The sequence below is a fragment of the Teleopsis dalmanni genome, chromosome 1, assembly GCF_002237135.1.
Source record: "Teleopsis dalmanni isolate 2A chromosome 1, ASM223713v2, whole genome shotgun sequence".
NCBI classification, from domain to species: domain Eukaryota; kingdom Metazoa; phylum Arthropoda; class Insecta; order Diptera; family Diopsidae; genus Teleopsis; species Teleopsis dalmanni.
Window position 1 is genome coordinate 149,933,956 of NC_051846.1, and position 25,154 is coordinate 149,959,109.

The following is a 25,154-nucleotide window of genomic DNA, read 5'->3' on the forward strand; positions in this document are numbered from 1 at the left end:
AATTTTTTCTGCGCCTCAAAACGAAAAGAAAAATAAACATATGTTAATTGGCTTTTTAATTAATAACAATTCACAGTAGATGACAGCACGCAACAGCAGTTCAACAATCAGCTGTGATTGTAAGTAAAGAAAGAGACAGCTATAGTTCTTCGATGTTTGTTTTGTTTGGTTGAACAGCTGGTTTCGTTGCTTTGATTAATGCAGCCGGAATTTTTTTGATAGTGGTTCGTGTATAGTTTTATTAAAAAGTTTGTTAACCACAAAAACCAATAAAATGTGTAAATTATTTATCAACAAACAAAACTTAAGAGTTTTTAGTGGTTTGCGTGCTAATTATAAATTCAAAAAACTACTTAACGAGTGGGTGAACGTAAATTTACGGATAAGAAATGCTTCGAGTTTGGAAAGCGCAACAGCGTTAGATAACAAAGAAAAGTCAGGTAAAGTGTTTTATTAAATCAAAAAATAAAAATATTGTATAATATATTTATTTGTATAATATATTTCTTAACTTTACTTTATTCTGTTGATTCGAAAAATGTTTATAAAGCAAAACAAATTTAAAAAAATATTTGAAGTATTTATCAGGTAATAAAAATAAAAAGCAGGGCTGCAATATTAATTAAAATCTAATATTATTGCATTAACATTGAATATTAAAGAATTTATCAATATTTTTTCATTAAATTAACTGTTCAATAAAATTTAAATAACTTCTAAAATAATAAAAATATTGCAATAATAGACCGGCACTCTCGCCTTGCAATTTAATAATTCATCTGTGCAAAATTAGTGACGTTTCTGTTGAACGCAGGGTTGTTCTTTAATAAAAAATACAAAAAATTGTTTTATATTTAAAGATTTGAATTACAAATAAATTATTGAAAAAAACATTTAATTGGTATGTAGTATGTTCAAATTTAATGCCTCTTTTTTAAAACAAATAAATGGGAACTGCGTTTTTTTGGAATTTACTCGCTAATTGTTTACAAATTGATTTATTCATACAAAAATGTTAGATAAAATTAAATGATAGACCGTGTGCGAGTTAGAGTAAATTGAGGTAAAGTAAATTAAAATTTCCTAGGAATTTTTTGCATTGCACTTATGTAAATATTTATTTATTGCACTTATTAATTATTTTTGGTTAAAAGTTTTCAAATTTATTTATTTATTTATTAAAGATCTTATAAAATATTCACAATGGTAATACCAAATTTACCTGATTTTTATATAATTAACCTTACTCCAAATTCTGATAAACACCAACATTCACTGTCATACCGATATAATTTACTTTTTCCCTCAATTTACCATCAATTTACTTGAACTCGCACACAGCCAATAGCATAACTATTTATTACTTGCTTTTAATTTGGAGAATGCTGTTTTCAATCATATTTTATGTGATATTATAAATTAATATTAATAAATTTTGTAATTAGTATTATATTTTCATTAAAAAATAAAAACTCACATCTTCATTTATTTTTTGAAAGCTCCTAAAAATGATTTAAATGATAAAGTGCTCTTATAGTACGTTTTCACTGCCTTCGTTAGATCAATTAGCTTATGCTACTTGAGGTTGCTAAGTAAATTTCATTAACCTTATTCATTAAGCTCTTTGTATAGCTTTTTAACCTATAGCACATTCACACTGTCTCATTTAAGCGATTTTGCTCATTATAGCCACTGACGGGAATGATTTAACATATACAAATTTTTCACATAAATGAGCTCATTATCAATAAATTAGCTCATTTGAGTTGCAGTGGAAACATGAAGTGCATGTTAAAATAAGCGTGGAATTTTATTTTTCGAAGACAATTATAAAATTGCTCCAAAGCTACATATAGTTGCGTAGCTGTACAATTCATATAGAAAATTTTTCATCCGTTAAGATGTACATCTCTGCTGGTTGTTTGCATATCTCAAATATTTGACTCTTTTAACGATATCTTAATACAAATTGACGTCACAGATTGAATTATCAAAAGTATTGAAGCAGATTATTTAAAATAAAATTCCAAAAAAATTAGAAGATAATCAAGGTTTAGGTAACCTAATATGATTTAGGAGTATTAACATTGACTTAGTTTGTACAAAAGTTTTAAAAATAGATATAATATATTTAAAAAAAATTCATTCAGAATAATGATAATGTAAAAAAAACATATTATATATATATATATATACATCATAAACTTAAATAAATAAATATATATAACTAAATTTCTAAATTTATCTATTTTGATTTTTCACATCCTACAGATATATGTAAATCATTTGATAGCTGTTGGGTTATCGCTCCGATTTCTGATTTACCAAAAACTATTTCTTCCTTTTCATTTTTCACATTATCTTCGAGTGTTGCTGGCACACTCTGCTTCGGATCAGGTTGTAGTAATTCGCACAGTTGCTGTTGTATTTCGTGCCAAGCAAAGTCTATGTCATGCTCTTTGGGATCCATACCGCATACAACAAAACGCAAGAAATGTTTTGCCTTATGATTTGCTTGAATCAGGTAAATTTTTTTACGTTCCGTGATACGCGCTAAAAGATTTGTGGTAATCTCATTAGCGCCTTTAGGTCGGAAACATACCAGACCCAATGTACTCTTAAAGACTATTTCAAATCGTTCATCAGCAACTACAAATCTCTCAAATCTTTTCGCCAACTCAATATGCTTTCTAATCTGCGTTCTTAGTCCTTCTGCACCATAAATACGTAATGTAATCCAAACCTTCAGTGCTCGAAATCTTCTACCCAATGGAATTTGCCAATTTCGGAAATCTGGTATTTGTGATTGCCCTTCATATTTATGTTTTAGATAAATACGGTCAACACTAAAAACATCTATGACTCTATTTGCATCCCTAAGCCACATAGCCGTGCAATCGAAGTTTATCATTAGCATTTTGTGCATATTAAAATTGAAAGAATCAACCATTTCCATACCAAAACGTAAATGTGCGTATTCATCCAGTGCAAATGTAGCACCCGCATAAGCGGCATCAACATGTAGCCAGACATTGTATTTTTGGCACACTGGACCCAATGTAACGATGTCATCATAAGCGCACGTTCCAGTTGTACCTAATGTAGCTATGCATATCACAGGTATTAAACCATTTGAAATATCTTCCTCTATAGCTTTTTGGAGGGTTTCACCATGAAGTATTAAATCATCATCAGTGGGCAAGAGCTTTATGGGAAGTGCGGCCAGTACACCAGCTTTCTCTACGCAACTGTTACTTTGATCACTGGAATAAGCTATAAGTTTACCACGTATATCGCTTTCACTCATATCGGGTCGTTCTGCTTTAATGCGACGTACAGCTTCGTCGCGTGCTGCAATTACTGCTACGAGCACTGCTTCGCTTGCCGAACCTTGTATAATACCGCCACCAGGACCTTCAGAAGAGTGCATAAACTCTTTAGGCAAGTTCAGAAATTTTGCTAAGTAATCCATCACCACTACTTCTAGTTCTGTACAAGCTGGACTACAGATCTGTAAGAAAGAAAATTAGTTAGGATGGAAGGGATATAACCGATATTATTTTGCTGGCATATGTAGAATGTAAGTTGAATAATTAAGAATATGAGTTGAAATATAACCAACTTTAAGAAGCATATGACATTTTGGCGGTATTCATTCGAAAGATTGAGTGCCTTCTGTTCAGTACGAATCGGAAGGCAATACAAAAGATCAATCACGTTTGCAATGTTCCGCTCTTTGAAAGCCAGTACCTCATTTATTTTCTGTTTCTATTCTTACAGGTAAAATTTCCATCTGGTTTTGATAGAAACTTGATAAGCCGTATGCACAGCCATCACGTTAATGCTGTGATTATAAGAATTCACTTAGGCAGAATTCACTTGAGTTGAAACCTCTGAGAAGTAAAGTCTCAGCGTGTTGACTCTGCATTGCGTTTAAGTGAAACAATGACAAAGTTGGTTTAAAGAACTTAGAATATCTGAACATAGAAAATATATATAAGTTAGGTTATCACATAGCTTTAACTCATATATGTATCAATTTTTTGTCCAGTAAACAACCTATAATTTGTTTCATAATAGCTTGTTTTACTTGAATGCGTTTAAACGGTTTCGTAGTTCCAAAAATCTTGAAAAGTTTCGAACATATTTTTTCTATACATCAAAATTGACTTAAGTATAAGCTAGGTTAGAAAATTGGTGAGTTATAGTACATTTCCACTGCTTACTTAGGACGTGTGCGAGTTCGGCTAAGTTGGGTTCTAAATGAGGGAAATTCTAAGTTGTGCCGATAATGGCTAAATGTGTGCAGTGCAAAAAATCCCAAAAAATTTCCCATTTGGTTTAGCATCAACTTAGCCTAAATCACACACGTCCTTAGTAAGTGTAGTTTACTAAATAAATTTCATTAACCATACAAAGAGCTACCGTGATTTTTAGTTTACTTACAAATAAAGTAAGGATAATTAGACCAAAAATGTCGAATGCAACGCTTAAAAATAAATATCCCACAGTGAATATTACCGAAATTTGAAATATTTATCAAATAAAAATATCATTTATATATTTAATTGTTTGTGTGATATATTATTAAGTAAAGTTTTTTTAAATAAACAGAAACTATTTTAGAACTTTCAAAAAATTTACTGACACGTTAAAGTTCTTTGACATGGAATAAGTAACTTATGTTAATAGAAACGACAAAATCTTGAAGTTATTTAAGTAATTTATTGAGAAAGCAGTGGAAACATGGTATTAAGCATCCACTTAAGTCAAGACTTAAGTTACTGTTATGATATCGCTTATGTGTTTTTTAATAAAAAATATCTTTTTCCACGTAGTTACACTTGACACTATAGGTATATCTCGGTAAATATTGTAAATGAAAGTCGTAGCCATACTAGTTTCTTTTACTATCTTAGACTAAGTATAGTTTTAAGTTTCTGGGGGCCCCCTTCAATACATTCGGCGATATCTCTAGTATTAGCATTGATCAGATTCCTGTCTTTATAAATGCCTCTGGCTGGTTCTAGCTTGACCGTTTCTCTACTACCCACTATTACGCGGATTTGTGGATTCAAAACGGGTTTCTTAACTAATTGCGGAGGACTCGTTCCACAACACAACTAACTAACTAGCTAGATTAAGGATTCACAATTATATTTTATGGAGTGTTTTATGGAAAGCACACTTTTTAGTTCAGCTACAAAAGCAAGAAACTAATGTGAAAATATAAGATACATTTGCAGCTTTTATGTAAAGTAAATATGAAAAAAGTGTGAACTATTGATTTCATTTCGTAATAAATAATAAGATACTTTCACTTTGCAAAACACGGCAAATTTTATAGTCAATATTATAAAATCAGCAATTTGTTTAAATGATTACAGACACTAATGAGTAAACTGCTTTAGACACTAACTCAAGTAGAGAAGAACAAGGAATTTCTGGATTTTCTGGAATTTCTGGAAAAATCTTAAAACACTTCATACCCAATTGAAGCCAATAACTCCAAAGCCAGCGCTTAACATTTCTCCGACTATAGATGGAAAGCTTGACGCTGTTGGATAAAAAGCGTGCATATTTGGTGATTGCCAATGTGTTATTCCTGGTTTTATAACGTCATGTATGTCCTTCAGAATTGTTTTATAGTCTTCGGGCTTTTCTGGAATTTCCTTGGGCAACAAATCAAACAAATAGCCAGGAGCGACTGAAGATAAGACATCGCTATATATAAGCAAACCAAAAATTAATTATACATGGTTGCCTTTTAGTTTTATTTAATCTATATTAATACCAGTCACGTATTGAATCCATGTAATCCGCTATAAAATCCACTGCAGCCTTTCCAAATTCACGAAATGTGTCGCTATCCATTTTCGCAATTATGTCTTTCTTTTTTTTTTATATTGTTTGTTTTAGAAATTATTTAGAAAAACTTTTACGATTTAGTTATAAGGTTTGTTTATTTATTTATGTAAATACTCAACGCGAGTGTTTCCAGTGCACAGATCTCGAGACAGTTGCTTTCAGATGACTTGCGCGTCGCACTCGCGAGCGAATGACTAACTAAATTTCCGTCCTACTGAAGTTTAAATAACTTCGCCTTCCGCTACGCGGCTTTAACTGCTTATACAATAAACCAACAATTACATTAACTCCAGAGAGTAGACAGAACAGTGGGTATGTATTATAAAAAAATTGCTTAAAATATTTTATTACATGAGCAAGTTTAACTTTGGGAACGGAAATTTAATTGTCACAATAAATTCCTTTATTTATTATTTTTTTATCATTTAATCCTTTATTTACAATAGAGCGGTTTTAAGGACTGCTATTAGATAAAACTATAAGTTTAAATGATAAATTGGTAGGTATCAGTCCTATTAGCTATTTGCAATAGCTCTTTTGGACACTAATAGCAAAACACCTACTTGTCTGATTTAATTCTATTTTCAGTTTTGTCCATTATGGCCGCTAAATAAGCTCATTATAAATAAATGAAATGATTTGAGGCAAAAAATGGTGAATGCAACCCAGAAAAATAAATTTCCCACAAGGAAAAACACCAAAATTTGAACTATTTGTCATATGTTGTACATATAAAATGTAAACAAACAAGCTAAATTAAATTAGCTTAAATTGGCATAAGCTAAATAAATCAGCTTATGCCAATGGAAACGACCAAATCTTAATTTCATTAACATTAGTAGTTTTAGAAATAGTGGCAACATGATATAAGAAGTAGGTCCATTGTTATACGACAGTTCTATTCTAAAAAAATATTATAATACTGAGATGATTGAAATGAGAAACTAAGCATTAAATAAATTTAAGTTGGTTATGTCTTAGAGATGATCAGTGAATCCAAGGCAAACACAACAAAAAGTTGATTTAGGAACAATGAGAATATAGAATTGGAAAAAACAGACAGTGCTTGAAGAACGATGTAGAAAGTTTAAAAAATCTTATTAATCATACGAAGAAATGCTGGTCTGTACGGTTATCGCTTATAGTGTTGAAGAATTAGGATAAGTAGATCAATCTATATCGATCAATAAGATCTATAGATCTTAAGATCAATCTATAAGATCAAGTTTATATTTTGAAATTCATTAAGCCTGTTAATCATTTTTTACCAAGAGGGTTCTTCAAAATATTTGTATACCATATTTGTATTATATGATTAAAATCAATTTCATATGATAATATATATACAAAATTATTTTATTATGTATATAATGAAAAATTCATTATAATTAATTATAATAGTTATATCGAATACTTTTAACACACTTTGTCTATTTATAGTAGAACTCAATTCCGTCTTTTTGAAAACCATCTGGATTATTTAATATATTTTCCCAATTTAATAAGGGTAAATTGCTTAACAAATTATAATTTTCTTAAATCCGAATATATTTGTTGGATAAATTATTATAATCAGTAAAACCATAATACCTGATATATTATGTGTCCATGTTCGTTACTCATTTATTTGAAAATTCCACTTATAATCCATTTATAATGCTCTGATAGAAATATATAAGACGTAGTTGCAAATTGCATCATATGATATATCAGTATTTTGAATTTTTCTGATTTGTTAAGATATATCAGGACCCAGTATTTTATAGATTTGTTAGTGTATACCAAAATAAATATTTATGCGATTTGTTACGATATATCAGAATTCAAAATTTTGCCAATTTGTTAAGATATGTCAGAATCGAAATTCTTTTTAATTTGTTAAGATATATCAGAATCTAATGTTTTTCCGATTAGTTATTATATATCACTATCTAAAATAACATACTTCTGATTTATTAAGATTTTTCACAATCAAAAATTTTCTGATTTGTTAAGAGATATCAGAATGTAAATTTTTTCCGATTTGTTGAGATATATCAGAACTTAAAATTTTTTGATTTGTAAGATATATCAGAACCCAATATTTTTCCAATTTGTTAAGATATATCACAACCCAAAATTTTTCTGATTTGTTGAGATTTATTAGAACCCAAAATTTTTTCGATTTGCTGAGATATATCAGAATCTAAATTACTTCTGATATGTTAAAATGTATCAGGATTCAAAATTTGTTAAGATATATTAGAACCCAATTTTTCTAGTTCTATCTATATTTGTTAAGATATATCACAACCAAAAATTTTCAGATTTGGTTAGATATATCAGAATCTAAAATTTTTGCGATTTGTTAAGATACAAATAAGGATAAAATATAAGATTTTTGTTCTTTCCATAAATACCTAACTAAAGTTTTTTTATCGATTCTTGATAACAAATTTTTAATAGCTTTATGTTAAGGATATTTATGTTCTCAAAGTAAAAACTAATATGCTGAGATTATCTTATATTAACATAAAACAATCTCATCACCATTCTAAAAAGTTGAACTCAGGAAATTAGGTTTAGACAATAGTCGATTGTGTAGAGACGGTATATATAGAGCTTGTTCTTCTATTAGGGTATCATACAAACCTTTGTTTTTTCAATAAGATTTTTAAAGCTAACATATGTGGTTGTAAATCTTCATTATAATATGAAATATAATCCAAAATGTGGATATCGAAAAATAATCTGATACGTATTTTACTTTAGCTATATGTAGTTTGATAATCATCTCCGAAGCCATAAATACGAATCAATAGTAACTTAGATAATAACTTAGACGGAAAACAAAGCCAAATAATAAATTGATTTATGAAATCAATTCATTAAATACAATGAGAGTACGAAATACTAATCACGTTTTGCCTCCACATTAAGTGAATAAATGAGAAACGAGATGATTTGTCATACTAAAAGATGCTGTCTTGATGTAACAAAATGCGAAAAAGAAAAAATAAAAAAAATGCCGCATATAAACAAAACACAAATCAACAAAAAAAAAAAAGAAAAAAAAATAAGTGAAAGAAAGCGGCAGTAATAAATATTTTTAAACTTGTTTAAAAGTAAAAGTGTCAGAAGCAGTAGGAAATCAGCGCAGTGCTCTGCTCCATATTGATTGTATCTCACACATCTGCTCCTAACACTCAATAAATCAGCCAAAATCAGTTAGTAGTAAATAATACGGTATGGTTGGTTTTGAAGTTGCGAAATTTTATGTAAGACTTCAAAGAAAATGTTTAAAACACTTAACAATAAATAAATAACAGTGAAGTGATAATTTTGATCACACAAAACTCTACGAATTTAATACCGCACAGTGGTCAAAATCACATAAAATTAAAATAAAATCTTTAACTTATATGGTTGCACCAACAATTTTCAAAACAGTTTCTATGGTATTTTAATTAAACATTTATATGATAAAGAAGGAAACTGGAGCGAAAAATGAGCTGGTGGGATCTAATGGCATTTCCGATTGGTAGATCTGAGGTCATTTTTTCAATCAAGATTAACTTTTAGTGCAATTTTCAGTTTCGATTGGTAAATCTCGAGCGAAATGTATAATACTCGAGATAAGTTTATGATACTCTAGATATTTTGTCAGTAAGATTAATCGAACATTAACAGCTGCTTTATATGACTCTACAAATAAAGAGTGATTTGATTCGATATATGTATTTATGAAAAATATACATGTCTACTAACACTATTACAAAAATGTTAGATTACTCTAAAAATGTTCGATTGAGCAACAAAATTTGATAGATGAAGAGTAAATTTAGATTGAATCTACATTTTTTCTTCATTTCATTTCGTTCCCAGAGGAACATTGGGAGTCTAGATTTAACAATTGCCGACGCCATAAGTAATGAAAGATTATGGAGAGATATTTTTAAATCTTCACAAAATGAGAGTTCAAATGAGTTCTGTTAGGTTGGGTGGAAGAAGAAAAAAATCCCTCTCAATTAGCTAAGAAAGTCGTTTCAATTCCACATTCCTCATAATTGTGAGTAGAAGAATGGTAACGTTAGAACCAGCCGCATGCATTGATAAAAGTAAATATCTGTCCAATGCTAGTGTTGGAAATATAAGTAATTCGTCAGGTAAATTTTTTATTACAGCCTTAAGGATTGAACAACATTCAAATGCAACAATTTAAACACGTGTCAGTTTTTTAATATCCATTTATGTTATGACTTATGTTAGTACAACAGCGACTCGTCATTTGCGTGGGTAAGTGGTTTCTTGATGTAGACCCTGCCGTTCTTGAAACCCACAGTCTACGCCTTACGACTTTTCCTATGTGTTCGTTTCATTAATGTACAGATTAATTTGAGCACTATTGATATATGCCTTATAAGGGTTATATGTCAGCAAGGTTCCTTTACCTGGATCCAGGGTTCATGTAAACATTTTCATTCTCTCGCGCCCCTAAAGTATATAAAATATTGGTTCTATAGTTTGATTTTTGATGGACTAAGTAGAATCTATTAAGTTATGTCTTTTGAATAATATTTTAATACTTTACGTAATTTGTGTGTATCATTTAAAAGATTAGAAGTCTCCCAAAACAAGAACATGATTTTCATATCAGTGTATAAATAATTGGATATTCAGTAGTAACATAGTCAGGTGTCTTTATGAGCTATAATATCTTCATTTTTACTTGAGTATTTGAAAGTTTCTGTACAGCTACAGCAACTACTTTTGTTTTCATCTTTGATAAAATAACAAATTTGCAACAACAATGTTGTTGTTTTGTAAACAATAGGAATTTGTTTGTATGCATAATATTTATTTAAGTGAATGGGACGAATAGTGTAAACTAATACATGTCTAGTTCATTTTGTTTATATTATAGGCGTTATTTTGAATAAGAAGGAGCTTAACACTGTCATTATCTCTTTACTGAAATGTAAAACGGAACCAAATTTTTTACCTGATAATGCATTTATTTTGTATTTTGATTTAGATTCAATTAAAATTTCGAACTCTTTGCAAGTGGATATTGGTGATCTTGTTAATAACTTTCAGAAATGGAAAATCAAACTTAATGAGCAATTTTTATCACTCGTAAACGTCATCAAATTATAAGTGTTAATAGTTAATAATGCCAGAATTAAGGGGAGTGATACAATAAATTGATCTTAACTATCTTCTACAAAATGTGTTTTGAAAACACCACATCAAAACAAAAAACGAAATCCATTCACAAATTTACTCTGCATCAGCTTCAACACTCTTCAAAAGTAAAATGTTAAACCGGAATAACAGATAGCTTATCTACAAGCAAGTCATCAGGCAGTAAAACTCTGATATTCAAAAAATTTTGTACCAAGTACAGACTTGTTAAGGTTAGAGCGCCTAAGCTATTCAGCAAAATAGATGGTCATCTGAAAAATTTTTAAGCTTTGCTTAGAAGAATTCAAGTATTTGCAATAAAAGTAATATAGATATGGATTGCTTGGTTTTCCCAGTATCAATCGATTACTTCTTTTCTTTCACAGATTTCTATACAACAAATGACAGGACGATAGAAAGAGATGATTTATTAGTTTTCAAACTGGGCGGAACTCAAATATTTGTCGATGGTTTGCTAAATTTTAACTTGATGGTACATAACCGATAAAGTTAAACGTTTTATTTTTGCGAAATTGTTGGTTACTGTAGAAAACATTAAAAAAGTCCATAAAGTCATTTGAACTTGATAAAGCCGAGTTCCTGATAAATGAATTAATTATGCAAATCGTATGTTTAAAGTGGTACTACTTTTGATTGTCGTATATCTAAATAGAAAGCGTTAATGTTTTAGAACAGAGTCTAAAGCTGTTGCAGTGCAAATTAAAGGATTATGTTGCATGTCATATATATCCACGAATGAAAGATTGATCTCACTTTGCTCCAGATACTAGTCTGTAAGCAGCTAAGAACAAATTCATCGAAAAGGTTGATATTAGTTAGAAAGAGATTGACCATTACTAGATATATGCATGCTATTTTACGTATCTTTAACGAATATTATATGGCGACGTTGGTGTATTTGAAGTACGAAATTGTGAAAAGACATGACCTTAAATGAAGAAGAAAAAAGTGTTTTTTTTTATCACAGCATCAGAACAAGTAGATGCATTAATGCGTCAATGTTTAATGCATTTAATGCATTGGACTGCCTTCCTATCCAACTAGAAAGAATATCCCTATTATATCTCCAATTTTCGGATATAATATTTCACAACTATTACCTGTTTGTGAACTTAAAGAAATTTTACTAGGGAAAATAATTTTTTTTAATACTCTAAGCAAGTCTAAGTCTACTTTGAAGTCTATAAACAAATTGTGAGAGAAGTGTTAGAATTAATGTCTTTCTTTTAATGAAAAAGACTATATGGTGAATGAAACCGAATTTTGATCATCAATTTAGTGTTTTATTAGTGATTCTGTTATATTGTTGAGTTTTGGGGTTTAAATTATACACCATCTTTAAGCAACTACTTCTCCAACTACTTCTTCAACTACTTCTCCAACTACTTCTCCAACTACCCTACAATGGATATTGAAAGCCTCAAAGTGCATTAAAGATTTCATACGAGATGTGATGTGTCTTTATTAATACGGTCTTTGCAAACGGTCTGTGATACATAAGCACACGGTCTACGCTTGTCATTTTACGGTATTTTGGGCGTATGGGCGAAGTCTCCACTATTCAATTCCTCAACCACTTTAAATTCATTGAAAATGTTAGATGGCGGTAAAAACTTTTAAAAAGAATTCTAAAATAATTAAACATTTTATAGTAAATATAAATTCTTATTTAATAAATTGTAAATTAAACCAATACTTTATACTTTACCCTATTATGTTGATGAGAAGTTAAAAACCTTTTTGTTTTTATTTTATTTTTGTTTTATTATTTTATTCATGAAGGAAAAATCTTTCAAAATTTTAAAAACGAAAAAGAAAAAAATATTAATTAATAAAATTAAAAAAAAAAATTTATATAAAAAATAAATAATATTTATTTTATATAAATAAAAAATTAATATAATGTAAAAAAAATAAGAGAATTTAAATGAGAAATTCATATATAGCAGAAATATAGTTTATAATATTATATACATAATAGAAAAATATTTTAATAAAATATATAATAATTTTATTTTTCAGTTGATAATCTAATAGAATTTAATGGTAAATGGCCGACTGATGAGCAGAAGAATTTCGTTAAAGACTTGCGAATCATTAAAGATTTTATTAGCGAAGAGGAGGAGTCCAAACTATTTGAAGAAATTGAACCATATATGAAACGGTTGCATTATGAATTTGACCATTGGGATGATGTAAGAGAAATAAAATATATTTTAAATAAACATAAATTTTAATTAAGTAAAATTGAAAATATTTAATTATTTTCACAAAAGAAATGTTGCTAATACCCTTTAAATATATATAATGAGAGGAGTACTTATTTGACAAACTATTTATAACCCAGGGAAAAAAATAACGAAACCAAATATTTTATAATAATTACTGTTGAACGTTAGACGACGAATCGATTCAGTTATCGTGTCCGGTTGAATGGTCGCATGTTTATATAAAGACTAGTCTCTCGGTTTCTGAGTTAATCGATTGAAACTTTTAGCATAAGCCTTATGACTTTATGAATCAAGGTACATAAAGTCGACATAGACAAAATTCAAGTTCCAGCCTTTCAACCTAAAAAAACGTTCGATGAAAAAACTTCAACACCAGTTTTTAGTTCATTAAATAGCATTTACTTTGATATGTATTATCTATTAGCTTTTATAGATAAATAGATTAACAAATTATAGTCTAAAGTCAATATGTTTTTTTTGGAAGTATTTTCAATAATTTTTTGCGGAAAACCTCACACTTCTTAAAATAAAAATATTTGTAAAGTATCGTCTTATTTTCGAATTATTTTCGTAAATCAATACTTTTTAATTTTTTTAGTATAGGTATGTTAATTTTACGATTTTTTTAAACCAATTTTTCTTTTTTCATACACCATTTCCTTGTAATTACCAGAGTTACCAAGAGTTTTTCAACACAAATACATAAAGAATAAATACGACGTGATGATGGAATCTAGTAGGTTGCCGTTGGTGGCATAGATAAAATTAGCTCCACACCTAAGAGGAACTCTATTTTATAGCTTATTCTTATGTTCTTACCTATGTTGAGGTTTATCCGAGCTAGTGGAACTGGGCACTTTTACTCTTTCTTAGCTGTGGAGGTTTCTACAGAGTCCCTCCCTTCTCTTTGACTAATTTATATATTCCACAAAAGCTTTGCTAATTATTCGATGACTGATCTAAGATCCACATACCGCCCGTACGTCTAGTGACTGCTCTGAGATTACACAGTGCTATGTAGGGCAGCCTATCAGTTTTCATGTATGGCTTCAGGGCTTGTCCCTTATGTATTTTTTGACGATGCCTATTCTGAGGTCTCTTAGCATTACATTCGTGCTGTTGTGCTATGGCACTTTGAAGAGTCTACGGAGAGCCTGACTTTGAGCAACTTGTAGCTTCTGGATAATAGAGTTGGCAGCTTTACTGTACGCAACACACCCGTAGAGAATTGCCGGTGTTATTATATAGCAGTAGATCAAGTTTCTGTTCTTAGCGCTAAGGTGTTTAAAAAGTGGCTGTAAGTAATGTAGTGTTTCATAGTTTATTGTGATACAACTATTTGTGTAAATGGAATTAAAGTTATGACAACGCTAAAAGGAATCGTTTTTTTTCTTAAAATTTAAAAGTATTTAATTATACACGTATTTTTTATTTCATTAAAAAAATTAATGTGGAATTATAAAATTTACAGGCTATACATGGTTTTCGTGAAACTGAACGCAAGCAGTGGTATCCACATAATCGTCAAATACTAGAACGAGTACGTCAAGTAGCTTTTGATGGTGCCATAATGCCTTATGTGCACATCTTGGACTTAGCAGAGAAAGGTGTGATCAAACCGCATGTTGATAGTACGAGGGTAAAGTATAGTTTATCAAAATATAAATTATTGTCTTTTTGCTATAAGAAAACTTGTTATAGCTTTTGTTGGTACTATAAAGCTAGCAACAACAACAACCGTAGAATATATGATAATACATATTAATATAGTATTTTTAATTATTAAACCATTTTCAAATTTTAGTACTGTGGCACAACGATCTCTGGTATGAGTTTGCTCTCCAATTGTGTAATGCGTTTGATACGCGTTGATGAAACAAAATATAGGCAAACAGCACAGGATTCAGAAACTACCGACTGCGATAAAACTAAACCAGCTACCCAAAATGAAAGTACAGATGATTCCTATCGCAACCAACCAAAGGCAACAATAGAAAATAATTTTTATGCTGATGTATTGTTACCCAGAAGATCGCTGTATATTATGAGGTAACCTGTGCTATATTACCTAATAGAAATTCAAAATAATTGTTTATATTTTAGTCATTCTTCCCGCTATAATTTTACACATGAAATTCTCTCCAATGAGTTCTCCAAATTTAATGGCCAGCCGATACGTAAGGGACGTCGAATATCAATTATTTGCCGAAATGAACCTTAATAGAAGTCTTTTTCAATAGTTGTCATTTTTGATAATATGTATGTACAAATTTCTATATATATACATATATATATATATAATAGTATCTACATTACTATTTATTCCTTGTAAATTTTGTATTTTAGGTCCAGATTTTAAATAATGAGTTTGTTTTCAATACTGTTTTTAAATGATTTAATTAATTGCATTATATTTTAAATGAAATATATTTAAAAGAAGAAAACAATGATATATATTTTTGTATCTATTTGTCTTAGCAAAAAATAAAATTGAATGAATTGTTGTAGTGCGAAAATCACTATATTGAGAGCCTTAATAGTCCTAAGTATTGGTAGATGAGGACTGATATCTACACTGAAAAATTTCATATTATTAATTACTACCGGACACAGAACGTTTTGTATTTACGCCCGATTTGTTGTTGTTGTTGCTTCAGCACGCTGGGATCTAGAAAGCAGTTAACATGAAAGCATTAACAACATGTATACATGAGTTAGGAAAAGGATAGATGATGGTTGATTGAGTGCCGGTGGGTGAGGGGGGAATCAGGAAGTAGGGTTGGATTGTGGATTGTGGACTCGCACGATTTGTGGTTATTTATAGTGACTTTAATTTTTCTCAACTCATTCCCCCACATTCCTTTTAAACTATTAAACGCTGTAATAACAAGTTTCATTGTAAACGTAATTCACTCAAGAACGACGTTTACGAAGATCGTTCAAAAACTTGAGATGTAAGATTGTAATATCACAGGCCATATTAGTCATTATTCCACCAGAATACAAAATATTGTTTCATACTTTCTATATAAATTAATAAAAATTAAAAGAGACGCAGATTATAGCATTGGATCCGCTAATATATCACAGTCTTCCAATTAATTAGTAAAGTGATATTAATTAATTCATAAGCACTGAATAATAAATTATCTCATAATACTTGAATTTGTTCTAATTAAACTATGGAAAATCCAAATTTATTTCTTATTAATTTGTCAATTCTACTTTTCATTCAACAACGAAATTCCAAAATCATTAAAATATTGAAATAATTTATACTGAAAAGCTTATTTTCAGTATAATCCATTGCATGAAATATTTGCTCAAGTAATTTCATTCATTATTTTGTTTTATACACACCAGGCATTGGGAACCTATATGAAGAGAATCCAGTATTGCAAAATCTTTGTGTGAAAAAATAAATGAGGTCATGTTATATCATGTTCCCACTACAACTAAAATAACTTATTTCGTCGTTTCCATTAGTTTAAGTTGATTTATGCATGTGAAAGAGCTTTTATGTGTCAGAAAGTTTTAGGAGAGTTTTACACTTCAGGTGATATCCAACTAAAATGAATATTTTTTGTTAAATTATATATGATATCTTATAATAATATCAAATATATATGCATCCCTTGATATATTATTAAGTTAAAACACAGGAAAGCTTTTTGTTTGGTAAATCAAATTTAATTAGCAACTTTAATCAAACGAAGGCAGTGGGAATCTACTTTCGACAAAAACGATCGACTTTCGATATGTTAATGATCAATTCTTCATTAGATCATTAGGGTTTCTAATTTTAATAATAATAAAAAAAACATTTTGTATCTTAATATTTTTTTCTTTTATTAATTCTTTTTTTAATTATAATAAATTTCAGCGTTTTTTCTATTTTCAATTATTTTTATAATATAATCAGTGTTTAGTTATGCAGTGTCTGTTTTTATTCAAGAATTATACAAACATACATATGTATATATAGACACATATATATATATATTAAACAATTTACATGCATTTTAAAATTACTGCTATTATTTTTTTTACCATTAATAGATTTTATTTATAACAATTTTGAAGTTATTATTGATAATAATAATATTTTTATTAATAATATAATTCATTATACAAGTGTTATTATAATTATTATTATTTATTATTATAATTATGTTATTATAATTATTATTATTGCTTTCGTTTGTGAAATTATAACTAACAATATAAATAAAAATAGTAGTTATCTCTTATAGTTATGGTATTGTTTGAAAAGCAAATATTAATTTTAAAACAACAAAAATTAAACAATAAAATATTAATTAAAAATGATATTAATTTTAAAACTAATGCATATAACTATTTTTAAAATCGTTAATAAAAAATTAAACTTATTCATAATCAGGATAATGTATAACAATAATAATTTTTTAATAATAATTATTTTTATGCTATTTTAAATATTTTCATTTACAGTTATTAATACATAAATAATTTATTTTATATATTTTCAATTTCTTATTATTATTCTTTATTTATTAATTATTTTTTATATCATTAATTTTTTTTTATATTTTCTGTTATAATATTTTAAATATTATAACATAAATATTTTATTATTATTTATTGTTCTGAATTTTTTTATATTAAATTATCGAGTTAATTGTCACATTCATTTCAATTTAATCCATTATTATTTTATATTTATTTAAAATTATATATTTATTATATTGATTTAAATTATATTATTTCTATTATTTCAACTTTTTAAATTTTCTAATTACTTTCCTTATATATTTTCTTTTAGTAGATTATTATATTTTATTTATTGCATTTTATATAGTATGTATTTGTTTATATTATTTTAATGTTTTAATTAAGTAATTACTTCCAAAATTTTTTTCATTTAAATTCGTTATTATTTTATATTTACTGCATTTTATATTATATAGGTTTGTTTTTATTAATTTCTTTTGTTTTAATTTAATTTAAATTTATTTAATTCATTATTATTTTTCAATTATGGGCAATTAATTTATTCACAAAATTTAATTGTTTTTTGCAGTTTTTTTTATATTATTTATGATATATTTATTTATGATATATTTGTAATTATTTATTTAATTATATAATATTTTTTGTTTGTATAAATATATTCACATTTTAATAAGTCTTCTATTATATTTTATTTCAATTTATTATTATCTTTTTTTATTGATTCTTATGAATATTTTATTGGTTATAATAATTATTTTATTTATTACTTGTAGTGATTAATTTTTATTAATTGTATTCGATTTACTTGTTATTTATTTAATTACATTTTTCAAAACAGTAAAATAAATACAAAAAAAAAATATTATATTAAATAATTTTCGATTTGTTATATTAATTTTTATTATATATAATTATTGTTTATTATAACATTTAACTATGTTTATGTTTATTTTTATAATATTTAATTATTGTATATATTATTTTATATACTTAATTCTATATATTTTTTTTCACATGCTTTATTTCCTTTTTGTTATATTTAATATATTTATTCTTTTAACAGTTTTTAACAGTGTTAGATGATTACTTTTATTTTTTTTTATTTGCAATAAATTTATTGTAGGTTATGTTAACAAAATATTTATTAAGTTTGGTAATTAATGAACTAATATTTCTTTATATTGTTGTCTATTTTATTATATTTATTTCTTTTTATTGCTTATTTAAGAAAATTTAATATTTTATGAATAAAAACTTTCTTGATTTTTATTACTATTATATTTTTAATTAATTATTTTTGAAATAGCTTTAAATTTTTATTAATTTTTATTTATTTTATTACTATTATATTTTTAATTAATTATTTTTGAAATTGCTTTAAATTTTTATTAATTTTTTTTTTTAATTTGTGTTGGATCAGTATTTATTATATTCTTTTTAATTTATTTATTTTATATTCTTTAATATTATTTCTGTTATCATTATTTATTTTTATTATTATTTATTTTTATTATTATTATTGTTGTTGTTATTTATTATTATTGTTATTACTTATTTTTATTATTAGTATTTATTAATACTATTATTATTATTTTTCATTATTTTTATTATTATTATTTTTTTTATTATTATTATTCTTATTAATTGTTATTATCATTATTATGATTATTATTTTTATTTTATTTATCATTATTATCATTATTATTAATTATTATTACTATATTTATTTATCTTATGCCCTTTAGTTGAAGTTATTTATTTATTTTATTTATATTAACTGTAATATTTTACTATTTATTTTAAAATAATTGATTTTGATTAATTTAATTTCAGAATTAATGTTTATAATTTTTGTATGTTATTTTCTATGCTTTATCCTCATTTTATTATTATTTATAGTAATTTATATTGGTTGTATGTTTTATATATATCTTTATCATATTTTGTTTTAAATTCAGAACATTATTGTGTATATTATATATCTACTTTATATAATTTTTTAATTTATTCTTACATACATATTTTTAAATATTTTTTTTATCACATTTTGTTTTAATTTATATTATTATTTTGTTTATAATATTTCTATATTATATAATATATTAATTTATTTTTTTAAATTTTTTTTTTATTGTTATTATAATTATTTATTATTTTTGTTGCTTGTGACATTATTTATTGTAACATTATTTAACTTTAACATTATTTAACATTAACATTATTTATTTTAATATTATTTATTTATATTATTTTTTTTTATTAATTGTTATTAATTGATTTATTATTTTTTAATAATTTAATTAGATAATTTATTAAATTAAAATATTTTAATTAATTATATTATATGTTAATTTATTTATTTTTTTGTTTTATTATATTTTTCATATTTTATATAATTATTTTTTATTATTACTAATAATTTCATAATTGTTTTGTTTTTAAAATGATATCTCTTGCATTTAAAACTTTTGAACAATACATATATATATGTATATATTTGTTGTTTTATTTTATTTTTTGTTGTTTTTGTTGTTTTTGTTGTCTTCTATATTTAAACGTAATTTAACGCATATTTCGTTTAGTAAACTTACACTGATAACAATTTTTAACAATATATGTATTTTTGTTTTTTCGTTTCTAATACTAAATTTAATGTTCTTTTTTCTTAATATATTAATATATTAACTAACGGCTAAGTTCGAAAAATTCATACTGAAAACGAAGCCAATTTGAACAATTTTTATTTTATTTTTTATTTTTATTTATTTTATTTTTTAATTTGTTTAAATAGCATATTTCTTTGTCTGTAATTTAAAACAAATTATTGCTAAATTAATTGTTAATAACTAATTTTGTTGCTGTTGTTGCTTTCTTTTTCACTTAAATTTCATTTAATTGTTTAAAAAGTTAACTTTTTCGCAATAATTCCAATTCCAGGCTAGCTCAAATTAATAATAATTCACTTCAATTTATATATATTATATTTTTTTATAATTTTCTTATTTGCAGTGTAATCTCTGTTTTTTTTTTGGTATTATTTTAATAGTTGCCTAATTAATAATCAACAAGAAAAAATATCGCTAAATAAAACTGAGTGAGTTTCTTTCGTTCAAGCTAATAAAAATAATTATCAAAAATTTTAAAAACTACAACTAAATTCACATTTTTTTTTTCATACAGTTCTCATAGTCAGATTCAAATTCATACAAGATTCATACCAGGTTAGTTATACTTTCGCGTCCTATAGGAGCAATAATTCGAGTAGAGGCAAAGTGTAAATATAATTCTTATATAAACTTTATATATATGTATATATGTGAGAAGAGATACAATGCTGAAGGGGGAAAGGTTTTCGTAGAGAAAAAGGCACAGAAGAAATTATTGATTTTAATTATTAAAATTTTTAGTTAACTCTAATATATATATATGTGTATATATATAATTTGTTCGATTTAAAAATAATAACAATTATAAAATTGACAGTGTTCTTTTGTTCTTCATTATTATTTTTATTATATATATATATTTTTTAATTTTTATATACTAATTGAAATATATATAATTCTTTACAATTCGTTGATAGTTTTGAGTTTTTTTTTTTAATTTAACTTTTTTAACCAATTTTTTTCTATTAAAATCTAAGCTAAATAGTAAACATTTTTTATTCTCATTTGAGTTTTTGTAGTTTTTTTGTTTTTAATTGTTAAAAAGGTAAGAAAAGGCTCAGTTATATAGCTTATATATTTATATATATGTTTATTTTTTTAGTTTTTTTTGTTTTGTATTATTTTGTATTTCAGAAATTTTACATATGAACAACTTTTAAACAACGTTTCTCAATTAACTAAGACTACTTTAAATTCATTTACATGCATTTAATTAATTATTTTAAATATAGTTAATATAATTTGTTATATATAAGTATATGTATAATTATATAAATGCTTGTTTTCACTATAAACTCAATAACATTTTTTCTTGTTTCATGTTTTTTTACACAAATATTTTGTAGTGTATATATTTTGGTTTTTGTATTTTTAATATATTTATTCCTTTTATTTTTAATTACTTCTTATTTTTTATATTCTTTATATTTTTATTTATATATACTTTATATAATTTATTGCTATTTCAACATTTCTGAACATTCATGTCTTATCTTTAATAAAATACAAAAATACCTGTTTACATATTTGCTTAATGTTCTGTTTTATTAGACCTAAGTGAATTGAACATTACTAAACTTTTCATATTGACTATATAAAATTACAGGGTACTCTACATTTGGCATTTAAGATTTCTAATTCGAATACGAGTAGTCAGAGGTACTGCAGTGTTGATGTGTTTTTATATGCTTTGTTTTATAGATTTTGTAAATGTGCAGAAATGATAAAAAAAATTATTTATAAATAAATAATTAAAATTATAAAAGATAATAAATAATTAATAATAATAATAATAAATAATTGAATTAATTAATTGTCTACAAAGTAACTAATATTTAGTTAAATATTTGAACTAAATTTCTTAGATATTCATATATTTATTTACTTAATAAATTATCAATAAACAAATTAATATATTGATTAAAATAATTTTATAAATATTTAACTTATAGAAATTAACTAATATATTTATCTACTTAATTTAAATTATTTCTTAACAAACTGAATGTATTATTAAACAAACAATAATTCATTATTATAAATTATTATAATTAATTATTATAAATAGTAACAAATATAAGTGATATAAATTATATAGAAGCAATAAAAAATAGATATATTTATAAATGGCAATACATAGTAGTATACATATTTACAAATAATATATTCATTCATTTTATATAAAACTATTAAGTTTATTAACCAAAAAACAATATTTTATTATCATTAATAAATTATCATTAAATAAATAAATAATAGATATATATATTAAAAGTTATTTAAAAATATTTTTAAAATTATAAAAAACATCAAATTGAATTTGTATAAAATTTATAATAATACATTATAAATACATAAATTTATATAACAATACTATATAGAATATAGTAATATATAGTAATATTATTGTAATAAATATAATAATATAATTATTTATTTCATAAAAAACTAGGTATTTTATTGAACAAAAAATACTGTATATTATATTTATAAATAATAATAAATTTATTTGATAAAAATTTTAAAAAGTTGTTAAAAAACATTATTATACTATAAATGTAAACAAATATTACTGATATAAATTAAATGAAGTAAATAAAATAATTAATAAATATAAATTTTAAATGGTGAATATATAATTGTATAATATATATATTTATAAGTAATACAATAATATAATTATTTATTTTATAAAATATTAGATACATTGATGAAAAAAAAAATAATCCATATATTCTTTAAAAGTTTCAAATGGTAAATATATGCTGTTTTAATTTTTATTTAATATATTTTAATAAATTAAAATACATTTTATATTTAAATTAACTAAACAAATAAAAAATTACCAATAAAAAAAATATTGTTACATAAAATTATTACATAAACTGTGATATTAAATATTAAATTATAAAGTTAAAGTATTTTCAAATTTTGAATTAAGGGTGTATTTCCCAATATTTACACATAATACAATTTATATGTACAGTTTTATAGGTTATGTTATATATAACAAAAAAAATATTTATATCAGAGTTTTTATTTCAAATAACAAATTTATGACTGATATAAAATAACAAAAAAATATACATATATAAATAAAAAACATAAGTGATTAATATATTTAGCTACATGTATGGATAATACTATTTATTATTATATATTCAGCTTATAAATTATAAATAGTAAAAAATTTTTAGGTTATTGTTTTTTAATGAAAATTAAATTATAGTTTTTATTTCATAAATTTTTATAAATAATTTTAAATAATTATACTCTTGTATATATATATTCATATTTACAAATAAATTTACATACCTGTTTAATTATATACTAAATAAATTATGAAATTTTAGAAAAATTAATTAAAATTATTATACAATAATAAATAAAATTAAAAAATGGATTTCACTCTCATATAGGATCCTACCTTTCTTTCTGATATATGTAATAGGTTAAACTTTCAGAGTTATGAATTAAATTATATTATATTCAATTATGAAATATAAAACTTAATTTAAAATAAATTATATAAATTTAATAAAATTACTTAAAAATTTAATTTTACGCACTTTATTTTTGCTGAAAAAACTTGGGTCTACAATTGATTTCCCTGATTCTAGATTCGGTGAGTGGCTCATTGTTATGAAGAGAATAGTTTATTTATACCGTCTTTTAAAATAATTTTTTTTTGCAGTATGGAACTAATTATTATCAACAATTAAATAATTAAATGATTTTTTTAATTAAATGAATTAAAATGAATTATAATTATGTCATCAGTGTGAACACTCTTTTATCATGCGTAATCCAAATATTGTATACAATTCGATTTTTTTAATTCAATATATTGTTTTTGCATGTGGGAACACAGTACTATTCTTAGGCTCTTCTATTCTTATTCTTCTTATTTAAAATGGAACATAGTTTTGTAAATCATGAAAAAATCTGTGTCGTTGGGTTATGAGTAAGAATTATATACAGTAAAAATGTGGAAGAAGCAAAACATTTCTAGCACTTATTTATATTAAGTTCTATTTTCTCATAGACATAAGAATTTACTTAGACTTCTCAGGGCTTAGCCTAACTTTATCTGAAACGTGCCAAAAAAGTAGTGTTGTGAAATTATTGACAGATTCTGGTAGTTAAAGTACCCGAAATTTGTATAGCACGTCTTTGTCGCTCATTAGAAACAAATGTACATTAATAAAGGTTGCAGAAGTTTTCATGGGAAGGCAGAACAAGTCATACAGCCAAATATTTGTATGTTAGTCAAAATTCCATTTTAGTTTCTGCAGTTTGGTGTTAAATTTTAAAAATTAATATAATTCAATAAATCATAAAAATAATCTATATAGTTGGGTTTTAAGTAATATATAAAAGAAGCTTGGGTGAGCCAATAGCTCCCACTGTTCTATTGTAGTTCTATAAATGTATATTTCAATTCATTAGATCGAGAGTTTTCGTATAGTACTGAATTGCAACAACAGAAATTTTTATTATTTTTAATTCATTGAATTTTTGGCTGACCATACAATTGCTTCGAGTACTAACAATTACCCATTCCATTAATCAATAATTAAATAATCTATTGATTAATTAATGATGTTGATAATTAATATCATTCAATTAATTAAAAATAAATTAAAATTTTTGTTGTTACAATTCAGCACTATTTGAAACTTCTTTATTAAATACAATAGTTACTGCTAAC

At 25.0% G+C, this 25,154-nt stretch overlaps 2 protein-coding genes across 2 annotated transcripts; one reads left to right on the forward strand and one right to left on the reverse strand.

Moving 5' to 3' along the window:
- Positions 1 to 108: 108 nt before the first annotated feature.
- On the forward strand, positions 109 to 15,629 carry LOC119669328 (alpha-ketoglutarate-dependent dioxygenase alkB homolog 7, mitochondrial-like). The gene is made up of 5 exons (XM_038079168.1): positions 109 to 440; positions 13,075 to 13,247; positions 14,755 to 14,922; positions 15,088 to 15,332; positions 15,387 to 15,629. Exons 1-5 carry the CDS (start codon positions 275 to 277, stop codon positions 15,502 to 15,504), a joined length of 870 nt encoding a protein of 289 aa, XP_037935096.1. The 5' UTR covers positions 109 to 274; the 3' UTR covers positions 15,505 to 15,629.
- Positions 2,246 to 6,044, reverse strand: LOC119669327 (3,4-dihydroxyphenylacetaldehyde synthase 2-like). The gene is made up of 3 exons (XM_038079167.1): positions 5,795 to 6,044; positions 5,490 to 5,724; positions 2,246 to 3,511 (listed from the first exon to the last, which is right to left on the reverse strand). Exons 1-3 carry the CDS (start codon positions 5,872 to 5,874, stop codon positions 2,246 to 2,248), a joined length of 1,581 nt encoding a protein of 526 aa, XP_037935095.1. The 5' UTR covers positions 5,875 to 6,044.
- Positions 15,630 to 25,154: the final 9,525 nt, after the last annotated feature.